At 48.9% G+C, this 24,478-nt stretch overlaps 1 protein-coding gene across 2 annotated transcripts in view; it reads right to left on the bottom strand.

The window, feature by feature from the left end:
* KAZN (kazrin, periplakin interacting protein) overlaps window positions 1-23,823 on the bottom strand; it is a 1,031,394-nt gene extending 1,007,571 nt beyond the window's left edge. For both annotated transcript variants that reach the window (XM_053575946.1, XM_053575943.1), the window contains exon 1: window positions 23,461-23,823. In XM_053575946.1, the coding sequence (XP_053431921.1) occupies window positions 23,461-23,551 (91 nt within the window). In that variant the 5' untranslated portion in view covers window positions 23,552-23,823. The remainder of the gene's footprint in view (window positions 1-23,460) is intronic.
* Between the last annotated feature and the right edge of the window lie 655 nt (window positions 23,824-24,478).

The following is a 24,478-nucleotide window of genomic DNA, read 5'->3' as shown; positions in this document are numbered from 1 at the left end:
AGAGAGCACAGTGGGGGTCACCCACACTCCCAGGGAACACTCCAGGTTCATCGGCAGCCTCAGTGTTCAACTGGATTCAATCAAGACAAAGGCTCAAGGCAAAACTAGGGAAGGTGCCTCACAGGTGCCATGTCTGAGGGGCCCAACCCCACGTTAGAACCAAGGAGCCTCGAAGCTGAGCCAGCCCTCAGGCAGCAGCTGGCTGAACGCTAGCTTCTCAGATCTGTTTTACAAACCAGAATGCTAACTCTGGGGGCACGGGGTAGTGCGGGGTGAGGAATCTCCCCAATCTGAAGCCAGTTTGGGGACAGAACAAACAGTTGAATCTATCCCTTTAAGGCTCTTTCTCCAAAATTAGATATCAGGAAAAAGAAAAAGAAAGATTCTCTCCAACACAGCATGTTTTCTCTCCCAAGGCTTCTACTCACTTAAACATTAAAGATTATATTTTATTAGAGCACTTTTTTTTAACCTTTTTTTAATCTCATGGCACACTTGCACCTATCATTAAACTTCCACAACACATTTAAATTATGTTAATCCAAAAAAAAAAGAATGAAAGCGTATACTTACTGTGCTCAAACATCTTTTAAAAATAATTAATGATTTTTTAAAATTTTCTCAGTACACCTAAGATCCTCTCACAGCACATGTTGAAAATCATCATATATTAGATGATTAGAGAGTGATACTTAGCTCACATTGAAGAATTCTCCTACCTAGAACATCGCTCTTCCCCTCAAGTATTTGGCCATGACCTTCACCTCCTGAATATTTCATTCAGGACCAGAACACTATGTTTTCTATTTTTTTTTTAATTATGTTAGCCACACAGAATACAAACAGCAGCATCCTGGATACGGTAAGTTCCTAAACTCTACTTCCAAGCTCATTTCTTCCTGATTTCTAGTGAGGAAAACTAGTGACAAGCATGGATCCAAAAGCAATGCTGGCTCTGTACGACCTTGGGCAAGTCACGTACCCTTTTACAACAGCAAAAGAGAAATAGTTCCCAACTCCCAGCAATTGAAGGAGATGCTACCCAGAGTGCCAGGTATATAACAAGTTCTCAGAGGAAGGTGTTTCTGTCCCATCATCATTGTCATCCTCCATGACCCAGCAGGACCCAACAGAAAGTAATAGTAGGATCTTGGCCTGAGTGGCTTAACAGTAGGGCAAAGCCCTTTTGAAAGACACCGATGCTCCATGTTTTTTTAGAGCCACGCCTTGCTAGTTTGCAGAAATCTGGTCTTCTCCCTGAAACTGAGCAATGAAACTTCTGACCCACTATACACCAAGATGCCCTCTGGTCCCTCAGCTCTGTGGTTAAGAGTTGGAGCTCTGACGGAGCCAGGATCCCAGCTCTGCCACTGATGTGGCCCTCCTTTCTGCCCTTTGAACACACCACCCGGCTTGTCCCCACCGTAGTATCTCTGCACAGGCTCTGCCTCTGCCCGCAGTGTACCCTGCCCGCCAGCCTCCCTTTCATCTCTCAGGTCTCAGCCCAAATGCGGCCCCTTGTAGGGTAGCCTCTGAGCACTGCTGCCCCTTTCAGCCTGCACAGCCAGTTTCCTGTTTTAATCGCTGTGCAGCCTTCTGACTGTCTGAATATGACTGTTTGTTTCCTGGCTTCCCTACTAGATGTAAGCCCCACGGGGGCAGCGATCTCCCCACCCTGTGTCTGGGGTATTCCCCTGCCTAAAACCATACCTGGTTCAAAACAGGCCCTCCCCCAAGAGCTGCTGGATGAAAGAATGGAACAGTAAAATTGGGGGTTGGATGCAGGTCTGTCTGGTGATGCAGAGATCTCAACGCAGCCCGTCGCCCAGCCCCATTTTGAGTCCTCTGTGAAATGCGCCGTTGTGCTCAGCTGTGTTTCCTACAGAAAGGTTTCAAGACCTGCTTTAAGGTCCCTGGAGAAGCCCGGGATTCCTCGTGGTTCTTCCTCTCCAATTGCATGAGGACTAGATGTAGGGAAGGCGGCCCAACCTTCCGGGGGTCTACACAGACAGGCACTTTGACCTTTTACCTCTGCTAATAAAACCCAAGACTGCGTCGTGTTTAATCTTAACAGGCTTCCAACAGGGCTTTACAGGGCAGGGAGATTGGGTCACACACAAAAACAAGGTAACTTGAAGACACGGAAAATACAGCATCCCTTTATCAGCATAGCTGCCGTGTTGCAATGACACAGTCCCACGTGAGGGTTTTCATGGAAAATAAAGGGTCAGGCAACGTGGACTTGACTTTTAGCTACTTTAAGACAAATGCATATTTTAAAATGTAGATTTTTGCAAAGTTCTTTTCTTTTTTCTTTGAGCACAGCAGCAATATTAACCTTCGAAAGGGAGTGAAAATCACAGGTGATAAATGTTTCTTGTCTCCTTAGCTCTTCCCTCTGAAGCCCTAACTTGGAAAAATGGCAAACGAGGAGAATGCTATTTTAACAGTCACCTCAATATTAAATGCGATCTGTCACTCCAGCCAGCATTTCATCACCTTAAGATACTGACTTGTGCTTGGGAAAATTTATAGCCATTTATTGCAGTCACACACTGACATTCCCAGGAGATTTTTTTTTTTTTAACTCTTAAAACAAAGATAAATCTTCCTCTCATCTTTAGTGCCTGGTTATTTCTACTCAATAATAAGAAGGCCCTGTACGTTTCATTTTAATTGGGACCCAAGGTCACTTTCCACGTGTGCACACGCCTTTGTGCAAAGGGGGCCTTGACATTACGGAAAACTCTGGGAACAAGCAGAAGAAAGTTACCACGTGACTCGGAAACACACGTGGAGATGGTTTATTGCTTCATTCTTGTGTTAAGCATTGAATTAGAAAATGTAGGGTGAGACAGCAAGATGCCTCCATGCCATCTAGGCAAAAAAGCGGCAGCCACGATGCCCATCCTTCTGCCCAGGTGCAGCCCACAGCAGAAACTCAAAGCATGGCACACACAGGAGGCTTGGCCAGGTGGTGCTGAAGCAGCAGCCCCAAATAAACCTTCCCCTAGGAAGCCAGGTGCAGAGCACAGCCATCCGGCAAAAATGCGATCCCGAGGGCTATTACCAAGGATTTCCAACAGGAAAGAAAAGCATTCCCGTCCTCTGAGCGTCCATTCATTCAGAACTCGTGCAGTGCCCCGTCTGAGGCCAGGAAGTGAATTAACACAAGCCTGGCCTTCAAGTGGCCCAGCATTCGACACACACATGTTCTTTCTGTAGGCCCACACAATCCAGAACTTTCCTAGAAAAACATGAGAGGGAGAAACTGGTAGTCCATAAAGAGATAGAGCCAAGTTTGGGGCTGTAGATTTCCTCCAAAACACTCTGAGAAAGGCAGAAAACCACAGACCCCAAAGGGTGAGGTTCTAAGTCCTCTCCTTCCCCAGTGCTTCCTCAAGATTCACAAAGCATTCCTAGTACAGCGGCCACAGGAGAGCAACTGTGAGACTTCTAAGCATGAGTAGTTTCCTTGTCATTTTTAGCAAAACTGGACACCACCTGATCGGTGCCTCATTCAACTTAGCACCCTGCCTGCTCACACTGGCATCTGGTTCCCAGCCCCAGGAGCAGATGGAACCTGGGGGGAACTCCTTTAACTCACCTGTGGTGGTGTGAACCCCACACACTGGTTCTGAGGCCTCAGCCTGCATCAGAACCACCAGGAGGGTTTATTGAAACGCAAATCACTGGGCCTCACTCTTGGAGTCTTTGAATTAACAGGTCTCTGGGAGGCCCAAGAATCTGCATTTCTTGGGGGTGAAGGGATATTGGTCCAAAAGGTTCCACTTCGAGAACCACTTCACCAGTGATTTTTTTTTTTCAACCAGTGTGCCAGGAGAGGATCTTAGGTGTGCTGCAAAAAGTTTTAAAGATTTTTAATTAAATTATTTTCAGAAACAGTTCAAGTCAGGTTTTTTACTTTCTCTCTTTTTTTCTTTTTTTTTTTTTTAAATCAACAGAAGTGGGCTGCCAAAGTCTGACTATGGTTTCAAGTGTGCCGTGAGATAGAAAAGGTTGAAAAACGCGCCTTTCATCACTATTTGAATGCTGTTCCAACCACCTGAAGCAGGAGCTCTTCAGGGCTCTTGTTGAATAAACAGGCCTGCCCTGAGATCCAGTCATCAGAATCCCAGGGTAGCAGGGAGCCGAAAGTGTGTATTTTAAACAACTTTCCCAAGTGATCATGAAACACTGAAGTCAGAAAACCATTCCAGGAAGGATCGTCCCCTTTGACCTTGTTTGGTCAAAACAGGTTGAGTTGGAAAAGTTTGCGAAATCCTTGCTACCAGGAGAGCTGAGAGCAGAGCTGGGCTGTTATGAGGCCTGCGGCCAGAAGAAAACTGGATTTACAAATCTGCAAGAATCCAGAGATGGAGCCCGCAGGGAAAAGGGTGGCAGTGCAAACAGTTCCTGACCTAAGGGGCCCAGAACCCTTCCTCCGCCCTATCGTCCTATCGGGACAAGCCCTTCTGTGTCCGCGGGAGCAGTTGCAGGGCAGCAGGTGCCCGCTACCTCTCTCTCCTCGGCAGGCCTGGGAAGCCTGAGACTCCCACCCACAGAGACCAAAGCCACACAGCACAGTCTCTCTGGAAAGAGAGACCCCTCACCTCCCACAAATCTCCTCTGTTTGGCCAGACAGAGGCCCCATAGAATATTCCTTTAGTTTGTACCAGTCCCTCTAACTTGCTGACATCCTCTCATTGCCCCTGATGTTTCTCTATCCAAGCCGGCAAGGACTGGGCTCCCGCCTCTCTCTAGGCCCTAGAACACCTACTAGAAACTAGTGGGCACCTGGTTCGTGCCTTTCACGGGACTGCGTTAGCATTAGGAGAGGCTCCACTGCACCCCCAGCCCCACCCCACACTCAGCAGGGAGGTAAGAGACAGTTCCAGTCCCGACCCAACCCGTTTATCAGTCTTCCGGGGCCGTGGAGAACACAGCTCTGCTCCCAGCCCAGATTCTACTTTGCTTTCTCTGTGACACACAGCCGGCAGGTGCACCTTGGATGGAGTGATAGAATTTGCAGCAGACAGTATTTCATTCACAGAAATGGAAATGCAGTTAACACTTCATCAATGTTATCACATGACGTGTATATTTTTTAAAAGTGAGTCTTAGATAAGAGGTATCTTACAGGTTCTTTTTGTTTGTTTTTAATTGAGACAGAGTCTCACTATGTTGCCCTCGGTAGATTGCCATGGCGTCACAGCTCACAGCAACCTCCAACTCTTGGGCTTAAGCAATTCTCTTGCCTCAGCCTCCCAAGTAGCTGGGACTGCAGGCGCTGGCCACAATGCCCGGCTATTTTTTTGTTGCAGTTTTCACTGTTTAGCTGGCCCAGGCAGAGTTGGAACCCGCCAGCCTCAGGGCATGTGGCCAGCGCTGTAACCCCTGTGCAACAGGTGCCGAGCCAGATCTTCCAGGTGTCAACATGAGCTCTTCCTTTATCTCAGTCTCTTCCTCTAAGACGTGAAGGAAGAAAAGCTCAGCCCTGGCCCGGGAAGTTGAATTAACTGGAGCATCTTACGTGGAGCTTTTCTTACAAAGAAAGAGGTACACAGTTTCCCGGGGCCTTTTAACTGAAGTGTGTGCTCTCTTATGAATTGGACAAATCATCAGCACAGCAGCCTCCAAAACAGCCCCAGTAAACCAGCTTCCATGAGCAAGCACCACAGACTCCTTAGACATGGGGGAGGAATAGAATTTTCTCCTGAGCTGAGAGAGCTGAAATGCCTGGCGCTCACCAGGACTAAGATGTGACCTGCGTGCCGGGTGACTCAGCCAGAAGCCCTTGGCAGTGACAGCTGGTCTCTGTGCTGCTCCAAGCACCTGGTCCTCAAACCCTTTCCAGGCACTGTCATATAATCCGTGTAGTTCCTACCTTATAGAATTGCCACCACCATTACACATAAAAGAGCTGTAGTTTAGAGAGATTTAAAACAATTACAAAGGGGAAAAGAAATAACTTGTCCAAAGTCACAAGATCAATAAACAGCTGAGCACAGCCAGAACTCAAATCTGACACCAAACCCACACCCTTAACTTCTTCTACACTCTTGTCCAGTCACCTAGAAGGGACGTCTCAGGCTCCAAAGCCAACCCCAACCTCTAGCAGACTTTTTTTTTTTTTTTTGCAGTTTTTGGCCAGGGCTGGGTTTGAACCCACCAACTCCAGTATATGGGCCCGGCGCTGCCCCAGATGGTTTTTTTCATTCTTCATCAGTCATGTTTTCCCTTTCTGCAGAAATGCTTTGTGCCTTATAAAATTTTGATTTAAGGACACAGGATATAATCCAAGGTGGCCATAAAATGCGTATACAATTTGAACTTCATGGCCACCCTGTATATCGAGTTATGTTACAAGGCAGAGAAAGGTAAACATATATATATATACACACAAACACACTCAAGTGCCTCGACCTGGCCTTCTCAGTGGCATATATTATGGTGTGGATTTTAATGTGCAACTTTTTTTTTTTTTTTTTTTTTTTGTAGAGACAGAGTCTCACTGTACCGCCCTCGGGTAGAGTCCCGTGGCGTCACACGGCTCACAGCAACTCCTGGGCTTAAGCGATTCTCTTGCCTCAGCCTCCGGAGTAGCTGGGACTACAGGCGCCCGCCACAACGCCCGGCTATTTTTTGGTTGCAGTATTGGCCGGGGCTGAGGTTTGAACCCGCCACCCTCGGCATATGGGGCTGGCACCTTACTCACTGAGCCACAGGCACCGCCCTGTGCAACTTTTTTATATAGGAGAGTTATTATGCACACGAGGGAAGTAACGTTTCCCTTTGGCGTCACGAAGCAGGAGAATCTCATCCCTTCCCTGTTAACCACCATGAATTATAACTGCTGCTTGTTATGCAAAAGCACCTAGAAATTGGGTCAGAGCTAAGCCTCATTTGAAGTACCCCGTCCAAATGTCCATTCTGAGGGGTGGCATCATTGTGGCTGTTCCTGATCAGCCTCCCCACTCAACTGTGAGGCTGACAACCGCCATATGGGTTTGACTGAGGGTCCCTGGATCTTCTATATTTGAAGTGGGCTCCATGAAGCCAGCCTGGACAACGGGGCCAGAGCTGCCTCCAGTCTCCCATCTACATTTCCAGGCCTCTGTTTACCCCACCTTATCCTCACAGGGTTTAACTCCGACCAGATCTTTCACTAAGGCTGTCGGAGGGAGTCTTCTGCCCTCAGAAATGCTTAATTAGTCCCATTACATTTGCAAACCAGGCTTTCATCCTAAGAAGTCCAGAAAGACATTTTATCTTAAATAAGCCCAGGCACTGAATATTGATTTGGTGAATCTCTGAAGAACACGTGTGGTGTAGGGACAGGTAGGTAGCAAAGCAGGGTGTAAAAAGTCCATTTGAGGGGGCAGGGAGCAACTGCGCCCCGCCTGCAGGTCCTTAAACAGCAGCAGTAACAAGCAAGTGTGTGCAAGGCCGTACTCTGGGCAGCATCTGGGGTGACTTCAATCAGGGGCTAAGACTGCTTGGTTCTCTCCCTCTCTCCCAGGATCCCTGACAATAAAAACATCTTAAACCTACAAAAGGCTGTGTTCTTGCTTCAGGGACAGAAGGACAAGGAGGGTAGATGTCGAGCTCTCTCTTTCCCAGCTTGGGAGGGCAATAAGGAGTGAATAGGGGAATCTGCCCGCACCTGTTTTATCTCAGAGTCACTCCCTGCCCCCTCAGATAGACAAACTAGGCAGGCATTGGGGAAGGCACCTGTAGTCCCAACTACTCAGGAGGCTGAGGCAAGGGAATCACTCGAGTCCAAGATTTGAAGTTGCTGTGAGCTATGACGCCACAGCGCTCTACCCAGGGCAATAAAGTGAGACTCTGCCTCAAAAAAAAAAAAAAGTGAAATTAGGACGTTTGTCGACCAGCCCCACATTTCAGGCTGGCTAACAGGATCATCAATAACCTTGTACTTCCAAAAGAAAGGTTTATACCTAAATGCCACCCAGATGCAACAGAACTCGTGGGGACAAGAAAGAAGTTACCTGCACCTGTACTGAGACGGTGGACGTCATCTGTCTGCAGGTCATGGAAAGAGCCAGAAGAGGTGAACTCACAAGCTTTACGACCTTTGCAAGAGAGAGCAGCCCAAGGAGTTGCCTCGTGCTTCCTCTCTTTTACCTTATAAAAAGTGTTTTGTTTTGTTTTTTTTGAGACAGAGCCTCAAGCTGTCACCCTGGGTAGAGTGCCGTGGCGTCACAGCTCACAGCAACCTCCAACTCCCGGGCTCAAGCGAGTCTCTTGCCTCTGCCTCCCAAGTAGCTGGGACTACAGGCACCTGCCACAATGCCCAGCTATTTTTTGGTTACAGCTGTCGTTGTTTGCCGGGCCCAGGCTGGATTCCAACCTGCCAGCTCAGGTGTATGTGGCTGGTGCCTTAGCTGTTTGAGCCACAGGCACCAAGCCTTTAAACTGTGTTTATGTTACATCCTCCTCCAGCTCAAGGACGCCCTCAGCACCTCTGCCACAGTGCTGCTCGGGCCAAGTCCGGGTCCTGTAACTGTAGATTTCTCCCCACACACTCCCAACTTTTGCAGCTCGGCATCCCAGCTCACGCCTGCTCTCCTACTTGAGAAGTTAATGACCCTTGAACGTGACGTGCAGGCCCCACAATTCTACAGCCTACCAGGGACAAGACAATAACAAAAGCTTCTTCCTCAGCTCTGCCAGTCTCATTTCTCAGTGATCAACGCTTTCCCAAGAACAGCCATTCAGTCTCAGCCGGCCGCCTTCTGGCCTCCACACGGCTCCAGGGTTCTATTCCCAAGTGCCAGTGACCACAAAGGAACTTTTGTTTCAATTGGGGACAACCAGGGTGGCATCACCTGACAAACGGGATTTTTAATGAACACTTAGTACTCAGGGGAATGAGCTATATTCAGCTGGAACTTTCACGGCCAAAAAGTCCTCCAGGCCAATGAAGCTAAGCCTTGGCCAGCAGCAAGGCTTTGTGCACAAAAGCTGTACTTCTCCGAAGCCCCCTAACTTTCTCACGACCCTTCTTATTACCTCCAAAGGAAAGTGGCTGGTCCTACCCACTAGAGCAGACAAGAAAGTCTCAATCGCAAGACAATAAGTTGACGCTGCCTGTTTTCCACGGGCCGCCCCGCTTTCTGCATAACCCTGGTTAGAGGCTCCTTGACGGACCTAAAAATAAACTACATCTTCAGTATAGAACAAAACCCAAATATTCTGTTTCAAGCAGAAAAATTGCTGCAACGTGGCTGGAGCTTTCTTTAAATTATTAAGTTTCCACAGGTCAGTGGAGACCAACCCTTCTGCTTCTAAAATCGCGAATCCATACGGTGAATGTGAGTTGTGCACCAGGACGGCTGGCTTCAGACCGCAGCAGTTCTCAGAGAATCAACTCCAGGATAAACACATGCTCTCCTTTCTTCTCTGTGGACGGTACAATCTCATAACTTGACCCATGGGCAAGCAGAAGCATCATTCAAGCTAAAAAGTGTTACAGTTAGAGAAGTTACTCTCAAGCCCATCCAGAAACATCTCACTGGGAGAACTTTCACCAGAACCTAGCCTGGAAGTTACCCAACTCCCCTGGCCTTGTGTTTTCCAGAAAACCTTTTGAAACTGGGAAAGGTCTGTTTCTGGAAGGGCTACTGGACACAGGGATAATGCCAGGGGCTCCAGGGACAGGTCACCTTTAGAATCTCCTTCTGGATGAGAGGGCCTGGGCCTCTGTTCTAAGGGTGGAGAGATGGCGCAGCACCAGCCTAGGTCATTCTAAGACACATCCCAGCGTGTAGCCCTCAGAAGACTATGCCCTTAATCCTGCCATACCTGTACCCACAGCTCTGGGCAAGGGTCTTCCCTGCTGGCCCCTGATAGCTAGACACCGATTTAGGCCCTAGACTCACCTTGCCAACCCCCTGACACAGCTGCTAATGGCCTTTCCCCCAGGGCAACTCAACCCCATTGCGGGGAGACACACATGTGCTTTCCGGGGCTGGGCGCGGTGGCTCACGCCTATAATCCCAGCACTTTGGAAGGCCAAGGCAGATGGACTGCCTGAGCTCACAAGTTCAAGACCAGTCTGAGCAAGAATGAGACCTCACCTCTAAAAATAGCTAGGCGTTGTTGTGGACACCTATAATCCCAGCTACTCAGAAGACTGACACAAGGGAATCACTTGAACCCAAGAGTTTGAGATTGCTATGAGCTGTGACACCCACACTCTACCAAGGGTGACATAATAAGAATCTGTCTCAAAAAACAACAACAACAAAAAAAAAATGTGCTTCCCACTGGGGCCCTGCACCTGGAGGGGTGCCTTGTGGCACTAAGAAGGTTCCTTTCCTTGATGGAAATAACCTCTCTGGGGAACTCTAGGTGCAAAAAAACTTTGCATCAAAGTTTTAGCCACTAACAGAGAACACGGATACCACATCAAAGAGGCAGAAACAACCAGGTGTGGTGGCTCACGCCTGGTATCCCAGTACCCTGGGAGGCTGAGGCAGGCGGATAGCTTGAGCTCAGGAATTTGCAAGAGTTAGCACTCACTCTCACTCAGTCTGAGCAAGAGTGAGACCCCATCTCTAAAAAGTAACCGGGTGTTGTGGCAGGTGCCTGTAGTCCCACCTACTTGGGAGGCTGAGGAAAGAGGATCCCTTAAGCCCAAGAGTTTGAAGTTAATGGGCGGCACCTATAGCTCAGTGAATAGGGTGCCAGCCCCATATACAGAGGGTGGCGGGTTTGAAACCGGATCCAGCCAAACTGCAATAAAAAAATAGCCAAGCGCTGTGGCAGGCGCCTATAGTCCCAACTACTCGGGAGGCTGAGGCAAGAGAATCGCATAAGCCCCAAAGCTGGAGGTTGCTGTGAGCTGTGATGCCACAGCACTCTACCAAGGGTGACAAAGTGAGACTCTATCTCAAAAAAATAAAGAGAAACAGAGAGGCAGGAATGAAACTACCCGTGTAGGAATTTCTGCACTTCCAGTTAATGGAGCCAAGAAGCCCCCCGACCCCTCCACTTTGCAACAGCCTTTATGCAGACTGGGAATCTAAGTTTCCAAAGGATCACAGAAAGCACAGCTTAGCTTCCCGGTCAGCTTGCCCGGCTGTCCTAGGAATGAAGCTTGCTGCAGGATGTATTTTCAGGAACACATCACCTTTCCTGTGGATGGGGCTAAGGAGGGGCCACACCCTGCAAGAGCAGCCCTGCTCTGGTCTCAGTGAGGCCTCAGGGCACAGAGCGAGTTCCCATGACAGTCCCAGGTGGTGTCTTGCGCGGCGTCTGAAACAAAGGGGATAACAAGGAACAGATGCGAGGGCTGTTCCTAGCTATGAGAATGGAAGATTCTAGGGGTCAGGTGGAAGGAGAAACCAGGCTCAACCATACACATGGAAGCCAGAAGAACAGGATGTGGTCAGCCAGGGAACCTGGGCCGGCCTGGCCACTCCAGACAGCAGCATCTGGCCAGCATGAGCTAAGCCCAGCCTTCCTGCCAAGTGACACTCTCCCACACAAGCGGGCCTCGTCATCCTCTTGCCCTTGGAAAAGCAGCCCATTCCAGGGCCACACACTTCTCCCTCCACCCTTGAGATTTGCTGGGACATTACTCTTTTAGGGAATGAATATGGTGAACAGGCGGGGCAGGAGAAAGGCTATAAAACATTTGGAAATACGATGTACATCCTCAGAAATAAAGGAAATAAACTCTTACAATACAGGAAATCTATTATGATGGTAGGCTCAAAAATGACCCCCCAAAAACACCCACATCCCAGTCCCTGGAACGGGAAATGTTACACAATTGGGGCAGGGTCTCTGTGATGGTGACTAAGTTAAGGCTCTGGTGATAGAGGGGTGACCCTGGATTGTCATCTGAGTGCTAAACACCATCACAAATATCCCCGAGAGAGAGACAAGGGGGAGCTCGCAGACAAAAGAGAAGGAACAATGACACCATGGAGGCAAGATTGTAACCAGGGGAGGAAATGCAGCCCTTGTCGAGGTTCTGGTTCCAATCCAGTGATGTCTGGCCTCCAGACAGTGAAAGAATAGATTTCTGTTGTTTTCAGCCCCAAAGGTTGGGGCAATTTGTTATAACAGACGTAGGAAACTAAGGCAGCCACAAAGCAAACAAAAGCAAAAACCAGAGTGATCGCACACACTAAATATAGCATTGGCTGTTTAGAGGCATTTGCTGATCTTATAAAGCAGATGCTGGAGCTTTGTGGCCACAGGAGGTGGATAACAAGGTTATACAGTGATGGAGTGGGGCTAGAACTGCAGCACGCTCCCCACACACACTCACGAGCTATCTCAGAGGACACAGCGTCATCAGGGACAGGAGGGAGTTAGAGACAGGTGCTGCACACAGGCGAAGGGAGACAGGGCCTGTCTGCCTCAGTCTGCATCCTGAGTCAGGGGACCTGAGTGTGAGCTCCCTTAATCACTCATGACCCCTAAGTCTGACCTCAAATGAGTTGGGATTCAAATTCATAGAAATCCCCAGCCAAGAAATTAACTTTATCTATGGTAATGATATCTCACAGATAAAAGCCCCAGAATGATCTCAAAATCCAAACTTACAAAGTACATGAGACACCATCTCAGACATGAGTCAACAAGAAAACAGAAGCATTGTATCCAGGAGCACCAGAAATGGATTATAAAACTCCTTTATAAGATAATTATGATTTTAAATGATTTGAGATAAGAGCAAGAGAGACGAGATTAAAAAAAAAAAAACTGAAAGATTTGAAAACCACTCAAATTAGAACTCCTAGAGGTGAAAAAAAGACATTAAATGAAAAATGGATGGTCTGAATTCAACTAAAGATGAGACACAGCTAGAAAGAAAATTAATGAAGCAGAAGATGGTTTTTACAGTCATTATCCCAAAAGCAGCAAAGAGACAAAAATGGAGAATTAAGAAAAAGAGTTCAGACTGAGAAGTCCAGGGGAGGTCATAAAGGAATTACTAAAGGTGGGGAGAGAAAGAACAGAAAAGAATCATTTTCCAAAGAAATAAGGAGTTGAGCTTTTTTCAAAACTGAGACACAGAGCTGAGAAGCACAAATCCCAAATAGCAAACGTAAAATTAGATCTGACCCTAGACACACTGTAGTGAACCGACAGAGCTTCGAGGAAAAAGATTTGAAAAGCAAATCCATAGCAAAGTCAGATCACACACAGAGCAATGGCCCCAAGATCAACAGAGGCCAACAGCGACAACAGAAGCTAAAAGACAGAGGGATATCTCACCTCAATGCCGAGAGGAAATAACTCAACTTAGAAATCTACGTCCAGCTGATCTCACTCAACAACAGTGGCCAAAATAAAACTAAAAATACTGGGGATTCAGCTGTGAGGGCTTTGCTGCATCTGGCCCTGGCCTCCACTTGTACACTGACCCCAACCCCCTGTGATCACCTCACCTGTGACTGGCCTGGTCTAGAATCCAACTTTTCAACTTAGGTGTTCTCCAATATTCTCTCCCTAACAAGCTATGGGGGTGTTTCTTTTGGGGGGTAGAGAGGAGATGTGAGGGCTTTTCTTCCTGAGATGCTATTCTCTTTCACCTGTCTGGGCACCGGCCATTTCCTTCTGTGCTAAGGTGGCTGCAGGAGGCATGCCCTTCCCATTGAATCCCTCCCTCTGGCTAATCCTACCTCTAGTCCGGTGTTTTTCAACCTTTTTAATCTCACGGTGCACTTGAACCTACAGGTAACTTCCACGGCACGCTTAAATTATGTTGAGCAAACAAAAAAGAGTAAAGCATTGAATGTCCTCTGAAAATAATTTAATAAATGATCTTTAAAATTTTCAGTGGCACACCGGAAGTCATGGTGCTAGTCACTCTCCCCAGCCCTTCAACAGCTGCCTCGTGTGAAGGGCTGATCTGGTTGCAGGCCCAGCCTCCATTTCCAGACAGACCTTTCTGTGCTTCCTGGCAGACTCTGAGGGGTGCTCCCACCTCTCTTCTGACAAAGGGACAGGCCCTCTCACCTCTTCCTGGTTCCTATCGTGCTCCTAACTGGGGCTGCAGTCACCAGAGACTCAGAGGCACCCCCACCCACGCACATTCCTTGTTAGATTCACTTCTCATCACAGAACCAGCACCAAAAGACTCCAGCCTTTCAGGTCCCCGGGAGCCTTCCCTGCTCAGAGCAGCTCCAGATCCCCCCTGCCCTCTCCTGAGCCTGGCTGTCCTTGTTCAGCTCAGCTGTCCTCTAGGTCCCTGGCAGGGATGAAAACAGTCTCCTCTCCCCTTTTGTTTATACCTCCTCCCAAGCCAGTTCTTTCCTGAAGTGGCCTGGCTTCTGCTCAGGGTAGGTAACGGATAATGACGTCAAGGAGATCAAAACGAAGATTTGAAGTTTCAGAAGTCCTGATACGTGAGCAGAGCCCGGTCTGGCCCCTCGGCTGCCAGCGTGGCTTTGTCATCACCCTTAGGTGGAAGCCAGCTGGACTGATCCTCCCTTTGAGGCCAAGGTTGAGCCGCCCTCCCAGCCACTAGACTCTGCAGATTAAAACAAAAAGCGAACGCAGACGCTAGAGAACATAGCCGATGTAAAGGGAGGGTGTAAAAGCTCAAACTCTGCGTCTCTTTCGTCCTCCCTCATATCCTTAGAAAGATAGATGAGATCTGACTCAGCCAAAGGAACGGATGTCCGAAAGAAAGATGTGGCCTAAGAACCTAAAATAAACCAGAAATGGGTCATTCATCAAGGTGTAAATGTCACCAAAGAGGTGAGGGAGGTAGAAATCCCAGCATTTCACCATATATTATTTTTACATTTTCACAGCGTTTTACAGCAAGACTTTTATACTCTCCCCCCACTCCCACGTCACCTTAGCATTGTTAAGCCTCCCAGTAATCCACACTGCTTGGGGTTTCCCACTGAGCTGTGTGGAAACCCTCCCAGCTTCCTTCTTACCAGGTGCTGACAATCCGGGGCTGAGCTTTGCTCACTTCCCAGGTATGTCACAGGAACCATCCTGGAGCCAGCTCCTTTCCATTTGGGAGGAAGGGGGAAAACTTGACTAGTTAAAAGTTTTGCCCCTGATGAACTGCTCGTTACATAACAGGTATACGTATCTGGAGGGTACATATGCTATGTCAATACAGTCATATAATTCAAATGATCAAATCAGGGTGCTTGTGGTACCCACCACCTCAAACATGTTTCTTCTCTCTGCTGGGAACATTTGAATTCTTCTCTTCTTGCTGTTTTGAAATATCCAGTAGACCACTGTCAACTATTATCATCCTACTGAGTTATCGAACGCTGGATCTTATTCTTAATAACTATTTTTTTTACCCATTTTTTAATGTCTCTTTATCCCACCTGCTCCCCTACCCTGGTAACTAATGAGAGGAATCGACTCATGAATTTTTAGAAGCTAGTTCACATTACCCCCATTGAGCCCGATGAAAACACTGCATATGAAGTTTAAGGGATCAAGTCAACACGTCCACGAGTGGGCCCAACTCTAAAGGCTTAGTGTCTAAGTACACGTCACCTCTCCCCTGGGGAAGGCAACACGCCTGTAAGGCCCCACTCCTTATTGGGCTTTTGGTATCATGGAAACCAGCTTCATGTGGGAAACCCACTAGTCATTCAATTCCATTACTTTCTGAAGAGGAATGGTAAAGGTGAGTAAGGTAAGATCAAGGGTAAGGTGGGATTGCTGAAAGAATAAGTTGGGAGCGGGGAGAATAATCCGCAAACAGGCTGTTAGCCTTCTTTCTTAGCAACACATTCCACATCTCACCAAATCCAGAACCATTCCCCATGCCCTTCCGTGCTGCCATTGTGAACAGAGAGCCAGTTCTGTTACTGACCACCCTGGGCTGCTTGGGGACTTGTGCACTAATGGTTCAGCTAAGACCGTCTTCCCTTTAGTGACTGGATAAACTCGAGTCAAAAACTGTCATGCCCGAGCCTCAGGACTATGTGTTTTTGTTTCTAGTCCCCCTCCCCTGCCAAGGCTTCAGGTCCCCAAGACTCAGATGAGGGGGAACACAGCAGTGGCTCAAATGAAGTACACTTACCCCAACCCCACCACCTGCTCTATCACACAGATGAAACACGAGGAATGAGCAAGGACTCTGAGAAGCTGGCCTGACAGCTGCAGAAACACATGTGTTCACGTGGGACAGACTCAGACGTGGGCCAAATCGTGGTGTATCTCACGTACGGTGTGAAACAAGAGTGACAGGCAGGAGTGTTGCTGATGCTGGAAGCAACCAAAAAAGTGGCACAGAAAATCTGCCAGATAGGACTGTCACCTGGTGGCCGACAGGCGGGGCTTAGCTGTCCAAGTCTGATCCTCTAGAATTTTAAATCTTTCATTTGGTAATACATAGCCAAAAATCGGAAGGATAAGAAAATCGACACTCTGGGTTTCTCTTGGAAAATAAGGTCTAGCAGCACTGGCAACCTGACTGTCCTGTTACCGAGCACTGGGCTTGCTTCCTGACGCAAGGGAGCTGATACCATGGCACTGGCTTTGGAGAAAAGGTTTCATTGATTGATTGATAAGGAGACAGAAGCTGTGCCCAAACCTGTCTCCCCATCTGGGGGCGGGTCAATCTCTGGTGGCATTGCTATCCAGTCCCAGGTGATGCCGACGCTGCCAGTCTGCCAGGCAGACGGTGTTAACAATTAGGAGGTTAAAGCCTTTTCCTATTGCACAAGCCCAGGCTCTGGGACTCGCGATTTTGGCTCTGCGCCACCTGTAACAACTTAAACAATGGCTAATTGGTTTGAGCTGGTCCTGTGGTTACAACACCCAGCTCACCTGACCTGTCTGGCCCCTGTTTCAGACCAAATATCCGCTTCTTCCCTTGACTGTCTTTTTAACCTTAAACCACTTCCTCCAGGATCAGCTGCTCCATGTTTTGTTGAAGTAATATTTAAATTTTATTTCCTCAGCTGCCCCTTATTAAGGGTAACCATGTAATTTAACATGCAAACAAAGACATGCCTGAGAATGAATACCCATACTGTTAATTATACTGGGAAAAAAGACACAAACCCCGGGCAAACTGGATCCAGCGAGGACCCTTCTTGAAACATCCTTTTGTGATAGGTGGGTGGAAATTTTCATGACCCGCTTGATTCTTGGCCATGGGAATGCAAGAAAGAAAAAATTTTGCGTTTTTTTTTTTTTTTTTTTAATAGCAACAATTCGCCAAGAAAAACAAGTAGACATTTTTTGCTGGCCAGAAAGACCTGACCACAAGAAATGTTTTATTCCTAACGTTGCTAAACTTTGTCTCCCTAAGCAAATGACAGCGATTGCACTAACCACAGATAGCGTATGTTTCTATACAATGCATGCTGTGCCAAGTATAAATGTGTGATACTTTATACACAGCAACTCGCTGCCAGATTCACCACAAGCCTACCAAAGAGTGAACTGTTATCCTGATTTTAGAGATGAGGAAAGCACGGCACAGAGAAGTTAAGGTACTTGCCCAAGGTCACACAGCTAGTCAACAGCAGAACTGGGATTTGAACCTCAGACATGGAGTGCTTAAGTCCATGCTAGTGATCATGTGCCCCTGCCTCTGACAAATAGGTCTCTGGAGAACTAAGCCTGCTTCTGATATGACGACTCTAGGGAAGACTGTGATGCTCACCAGCCAGGGTGAATGCACACGCCGCTTATTGCAGTGCTGTAAGGACCCAGCTGGGCCATGTTGCTTTTTCCCCAAATTAGCATCGCTGGTGGGAACTTCTCAAGGTCAAGTGGTGGTCTAAGACATGTCCCTGACAGCAAGTACATGCATCATCTGTTGCATGAATCCCAAGGACATCAGCAGGGACTGGGAGGGAAATCTCTGCCCTAGGACTAAGGTGGGAGATTGGGCCGGGAGGGACTGCTGGAGGAGAGACAGGAGTGTCTGGTGCGCACCCTGTAGCCCACTATGCCTGACATATGTCTTTCCCTTTAAGGCCTGGAGTTCAGAGTACTCAATCCTATCAATGCAAGGGACTATGGGAATAAGTTGTTTCCCCACCACTCCCAACTCCTCAAGCTACCTTGGAACTACCAAGAAGAATTAGTCATGAAAAAGAGAATGAATACAACCATAATTTTGCTTTGCCAGATTCCACTAGCACCATTTTCTCATGCTAACAGCTCCTCCTGAGGATGGCAGGCATCCTGTAAAATGACTAACGATTCGGTTTCAAACAGACACATCAACATCTTCCTGATGACAGCTACAGGCTTGCCAGCACCACAGAAGGTTTGAAGGACTCACAGATATCCAAGACATAGATCCTGACCTCAGGAAGCTCGGAGTCTAACACAGACATCAACAAATGAAATCACACCGCAACACTTGATAAAGAGTAACTGTAACCCCGGCGGTAACAGATTCCACGTTCACTCTGCAAACACTGATTTGCTGGCGTAGATGTTCAACCAGCATTTCTGGAAATGAATTTCTGGAGATTCTGGAAGGGAGACCAGGAATAAATAGAGACTTCAGATCCAGATGGCTTGAATTTGAATCCTGGCTCAATCACAAATTAGTTAAGAAAAATACTTCTCTCTATGGGCCTCGGTTTCCCCATCCATAAACTGAGGATGATTTTACTTGCCTAAAGAGAAGGGAACAAGGATCAAACAAGGTAGCATGTTCAGCCCTTGGCACTCTGACCACCCCAGAGTTAAGTGTCACCTGTGGTTGTGCTCAAATGACAGAGGGTAGCCACAGTTACTCTTTAAAGTGTTACTCTTTCCATTGGAGAAACAGCCAGCAAGGGGCAGGTCCTATATACCACTCACTGTAAGGGGATTTACAGCAAAACCTTTAAACTGTGCTCCTGTTCCCATGGCTGGAAACACGGGAAGTAAGCTCTCTCTCTTTGCTCATCTTTATCTGTTTAACTTTGGCAAAAAGACCCAATGTGCTCAGCTCCCAGAAGATGCCATTAATGTAAGTTTCCTCCCCTCTTGATTATAAATCTGACAGGTGGCTTCCAAATGTATACAGGTTTTATATTTGGAAGGTCCCTATATTGTTCAAAAGGAAAGGGGTTCCCCTGGCAGCTTCCAGAAGGAACATGATAATACTGTGAAAAGATGACCAGACCCCAGTACCAGGTCCCAACCCGGCAGACAAGAGACAGACAGGCAGGCATGCCGTGCATTACCTGAGTTTCTGCACGCCATGGGGCAGCGGACTGACCTCGGCTGATTGTATCAAAGGGGAGCTTTGTAGAGCACCAGTGGTCCTGGTACACAAGTTTGTCACCTTCCTGTCCTCACCTCCCTCCTCCTCGAGCTGGACCTGGATCCATGCAGAGTCAGCAGAAAGTCATGGACAGAATGACTTTAGCCATTCTGATCAAGCCAAGGAAGCCTGCAGAAACGCTTTCCTCCCAAATGAAGCAAGCCAGAAATTAACTACAGTGACACGGGGCAGAGCCTGGCACAGAGGTGAGATCCCACAGCTGCAGTCCGCAAAGCTGGGGTCACCCAACCAACATCCACCAGCCAGGGAATGGGGCAAGAGCACTCTGCAGAGACACAGCCAAATGCCAGGTCAGCAGCGGTGCCTGGACGAGCATTTGTGGGGCCAGGGAAAAGATGGACAGGGGAAGTACTCAGCGGCACTGAGGTCAAGAGCACGCAGCTTGAGCCCCTACTGCCTATGCCCTCAGAACTCCTCAGTAAGACACTGGAAACAGCCAAACACCTGAAGCAGGCAGGATATTGTGATGTCACTTCCTGGGAGTGGCCTTAAGTTCCCAGCAGGAGGTCAAATGCCAGGCTCACCCAATGCCAGAGCCTACTGCTTGATCAGCCACGACTGAAGTTCACCCAGCCACAAAATCTGAATGAGATTATTCCTAGATATGGGCTACCTCTTTCAATTGGCTCAGATAATGGACGGGTTTTCGTTCCTACTTTGACACAAGCAATTAGTAAAGCCCTAGGTATATAGTAGAACCTCCGCTGTGCCTACCGGCCCAAAGCTTGGGACAAGTAGAAAGAATGAACTGGACCCTAAATGAAACTTTAACCAAACTCATTAACGAGACCAGTGGAAAGTAGAGCTCCTTAGTAACTCTCAGAACAAGGTGTACTCCAGATACAGCAGGTTTTAGTCCTTGTGAAATCATGTATGGGAGACCTCCCCTTGGCACCCTCAGGTACTCTCAGTCAGCAGACGTAACCAACCATACTTATAAAGTCTCTCCAGTCCCTCTCCCAGATCCAGAGAGACATCCACACCCAGATTTGAGATACTGGGATCCCAGAGGGACCGAAAAGGACTCCTTTCAGCCTGGAGATTGAGCGTATGTTAAGTTGTTCCAGAAAGAAGACCTCACCCTGAAGTGGAAGGGTCCCTTCAAGGGCATCCTCAGCACCCCCACGGCTGTGAGAGTCGATGGTTTGTCAGCATGGATGCACCACACCCTGGTGAAGAAGATGACCAATGAAAACGGCAGAGCCCACTGACGGCAGTCCCAGGAGCAAACCCTCTCCAGCTAAGGCTGCTACAATCTTGATTTCTTTCCTGTACAGGCTGGCCCGATATAGTTCACTGTGCCACCCAGGAGCCCCCTAAACCAGTGGGGCCACTTGCACAATTGAACAGCCCACTGTAACTCTTTGCTTTCTATTCTGTTAAGTATGTTAAACGGTATGCATTATCTTTCTCAACTAGATTTAGCTTTTAATCGTTGGTTATGTCTACAACTCCGACCACCGTATTAAGAAGGGGTAGGCAAGCAAGACTCAGACCAAGAGTCAAGGGTTTGACTCGGACATAAGACCAAGGGGGAATGTGATGCCCCAACTGCATCTTGCTAAGGGCTTTCAACACTCCCCCTTTAAGACAGCTGAAATGGTTCAGTAAGAACTGCAAAACCCCAGCTTCCCCTTATAAGGCCTTCCCTTACCAGGTGTTGGTTCTTGTCAAATGCAGCTTGCATTAAGGACTCCCCCTCCCCTACCGAAAGCCCCTGATAAAAGGTTTCCACCCCTGCTTCTAGGGGTCGAGAGACTTTGAGGCGTGAGCCCGCGCTCGACCCCGTTGATCAATAAAGGATCCTCACTTAATTTGGACTCAGTGTGCTGGCGTTTCTCTACTCGCTGCGAGCATAACAACATGAGACACTCACAGGTATAAAAAATTAGCCCAAGTCATCATCAGGGACCATGAGAGTCAGAGGTTAAAGGTTTGAGTGTCAGGCCAGGACTTATCTTCCCAAAAGGCATGAACGTGGGCACACAGGCCAGCCCTGAGTGTTTCTTCTGCCTGTGGAAATTGGCAAGGGTCTTTCAAAATTAGAGATCGTTTATGCAAAACAGAGAGGAAGGGTAGTCCAGAAAACGGTATCATTACAAAGTCACATTGTGTGTAATTATCTTTTCCTCTGTACACCTTGCTTTCCATTTAGCACCTGCTACATGATCACACCCTTGAGCACAGGCCCTAACCTACTCCAGATCCCCTGGCTCCCAGTGCCACGCACAGGGCATAGTAGCTACTCAGCGAATGCGCAGGATAACCTGGCTGTGAGCCCCTGGAGTCTGGGACTGATTTTCACATACATTTAAGATCTCATTTGTGATACTAACCCGACTGCGAATGGCTGGGCTGGAGATGTATCTGTGTTTGAGCTCAGTTCCTGGTGCCTCCTAATTGAGTGAGCTCTTTTGACTCAGAGGTTAATTATCTCTTTGCATCTTTTTCTTCGAGAATGTTCTCCCTGGAGTCTACTGGTCATTATTATTCCATGTTGCACTGCTCTCTTGACATAAGGATTTTTTTTTTAAAGGAGACAGAGGATTTCATGGCCTGATTTAGGCCTGGGTGAAAGTGAGAGAAGCCTCAGGGAGACACTTTAGAAATCCGATCTGCCTTCCCACGGGCTCCTCGGAGAAGCAGAAGGCACAGGGAGGCCTGGTCCAGACAAGCCTCCCAGCCCTCCCCCTGCATAGAAGGGGCTGCACCTGGGCCAGTACAGATTTAATACCCCATAGATGTGTTGAGGAGGAGACTTTCAACCTGGACAAACCAGAATCAGGTTGGGGGCGTAGAGAGGGACATTCAACACCTCCATCTTCTATGACCAAAGGCAGCTGTGGTCCTCCCTGCCAACAGACATGCCCTGACAGGCCCACAGAAGGATGCTTTCCACGTATTAACTTATTTAATTTTTTGCAATGACTTCTGAGGGAATGTTTAGTATCTTCAATTTATAGACAAGAAAGCTGAAGCCCAGAGAGGCTAAGTAATTTGCCTGGAGTCACACAGGACTCAAATCCCAGCATTCACAGCTCCAGAGCCCTCACATGCCCAGTCCACCCACTGCCTCTCTGTGCAGACACATCCAGTCTTAGAAACCAGCTCAAGTTTGCCTTCTCCCTGAGCTGTGCTCCTCTGAGTCCACAGAACCACAGGCCTGGATGGACCTCGCAGGCCTGAATCCAGATCTCTTGTTTTGTAGCTGCTGACAGCCCAGGGAAGGAATGGGGTCTGCAATTTCCAAAGTCATAAAACCTCCCAAGGAAGCATGAAGACCTCTCCCTTAAGAGAGGTCCCCCAGACTCTACCATGCTTTTCTGCATCCTCCTGAGACTCACAGCCGAAATGCACATTTAACACTTAGGAAACCATTGGAGGAACACATAGTTCTTTTCCCAGCAGGAATAAACCCAGAAAAAGCAGGAAAACAGGCGTCCTATTTCTTACATGACTCCATCCACGTCAAAGCCCCTGTCCAGTCCCATCTGTGGGCTCGAGCAGGGTAACTGTTCACACCAAGCCATCCGCCCTCACCTGGTTTTCTCTGTGACCAAACGCGTATTCTAACAAGATGGCTGGCACTGGTTAAGGCTGCAACCCACTCCAACTTTTCCATTGTGTGTAAAACATGAGCCATTTGGAAGACAAATTCACCAGGGAAGACTGGTGAGGGATTCCCACAGCGGAGCCAAAGGCTAGGAGAGGCTGCTCAGAGCAGACGCTCACACGAGCATGGAAGTGACCCCAGCGGTGGCCGGTGAGGCATGAGTGAAAACACCACTCGTAGGAGCAGAGAGAGGCAAAGTGACAGAAAGGCCAGGAGTCCAGGATTGGCACCTGCCCCCCAAAGATGGTCACAGTCACCACATCATCAGATCGCCCCCTCACCCTCCAGCTGACCACGGAGAAAGCCAGCAATGAAAGACAAGTCGGGACCCTCACTCCTCACCCCCAAGGGGCACGTCCAGGCTCCGGGGAAGCCCTGAGAACTTGGTTGTTTAAAGTGATAAACGCCAGACAGTCAAGCCACTGGCTCAGTGGAGTGTCCCGTCCCAGATGACATGGGGAAAGCACAGAGACGGGCAGACTGGCAGACACACGCAGGCAGACCGCGCTATTGGTGACCCTGGGTAACGCTTGGCTACCTGGTCTCCGGGCACATCCTGGGACACGCTTCCTACCTGCTTCCATAAGTTGGCACTGCTGACCAAAGACATGGGAGAAGGTGACCGGGCCTGGGGCAGAACTGGATGTCGCCAGCGTGGATTCCATGGCTCTTGGGGGTCTTTGGTGTTGGTCATGTGGCAGTGTCCAGACCCCTAGAGCGCCCGAACAAAGGTCATGGTGGCTACTACTTGTCACTTTCAAGAAAATGTCCCCCTCCCCAAAGTTTGCAGCGTTTCTTCCTCTGACCACCCTTTCCTTGCCGTCTTTTTCAAACAGGTGAAGTCAAAAGGGAGACTCTTTAGGGCTCAGCACACCTGGCCCAGCTGCAGGAATTCCAAGCAAGAAAAAAACCTAAGTTCTGAGTTCCCCTTCCTGCCCCCCACCAGGAGTTGCTTCCTCTTGTCCTGGAGGGATGACTGGGATGAGCTGCCCAATCTGCGTCCCCTGGGGTCACCTGGAAGGGAGAGCGTCCACGGGAGCTGCTCAGCTGCAGCAGCCGCCTCCGGTGCCAGCTGCAGGCAATGGGCTGCCAGGCTCAGCTGCGTCTCCTTCGGCCGCGGAGCAGGGCAGGGAGCAAGGCTGCCCCGGGCTCCCAGGGACGCTGGCCTCCCTCGCAGGCGCCGCCCGGCTCCCGCAGCGGCCGCGCTGGGCTCCTGCGTCCCCACGGCCCCGCGCGAGCGCCGCGGTCCCGGCTCCCCCACGTCCCGTTGCAGTCACGGGCAGAGCGCGAGGGGCGCACGGCGGGCTCTGCGCAGCTCCGGACCCCCTAGGGTCCCCGGCTCCTCCTCTGCTCCAGCGGTGTGCGGCTGGGCTGTGGGGCACCGTCACTGACCCTGCTCGGACCTGCCGCAGCGCTCCAGCCCTCCTGCCACCCCTTCTCCGTGATGCAAAAGGGCCTCTACTTGGAGATATTCTGGCTGCGGAGGGAAGTGCTAACTCAGCCCAGCAGGCTCCAGGGCTGCTGTAACCTCTTCATGCCCACAGCCAACGAAGTGCCAGGCAGGGAGACCAGGCAACTGAGGATAAAGCCCA

This window comes from Nycticebus coucang, chromosome 22, assembly GCF_027406575.1.
Source record: "Nycticebus coucang isolate mNycCou1 chromosome 22, mNycCou1.pri, whole genome shotgun sequence".
NCBI classification, from domain to species: domain Eukaryota; kingdom Metazoa; phylum Chordata; class Mammalia; order Primates; family Lorisidae; genus Nycticebus; species Nycticebus coucang.
This window is presented reverse-complemented; position numbering and strand designations above follow the sequence as displayed.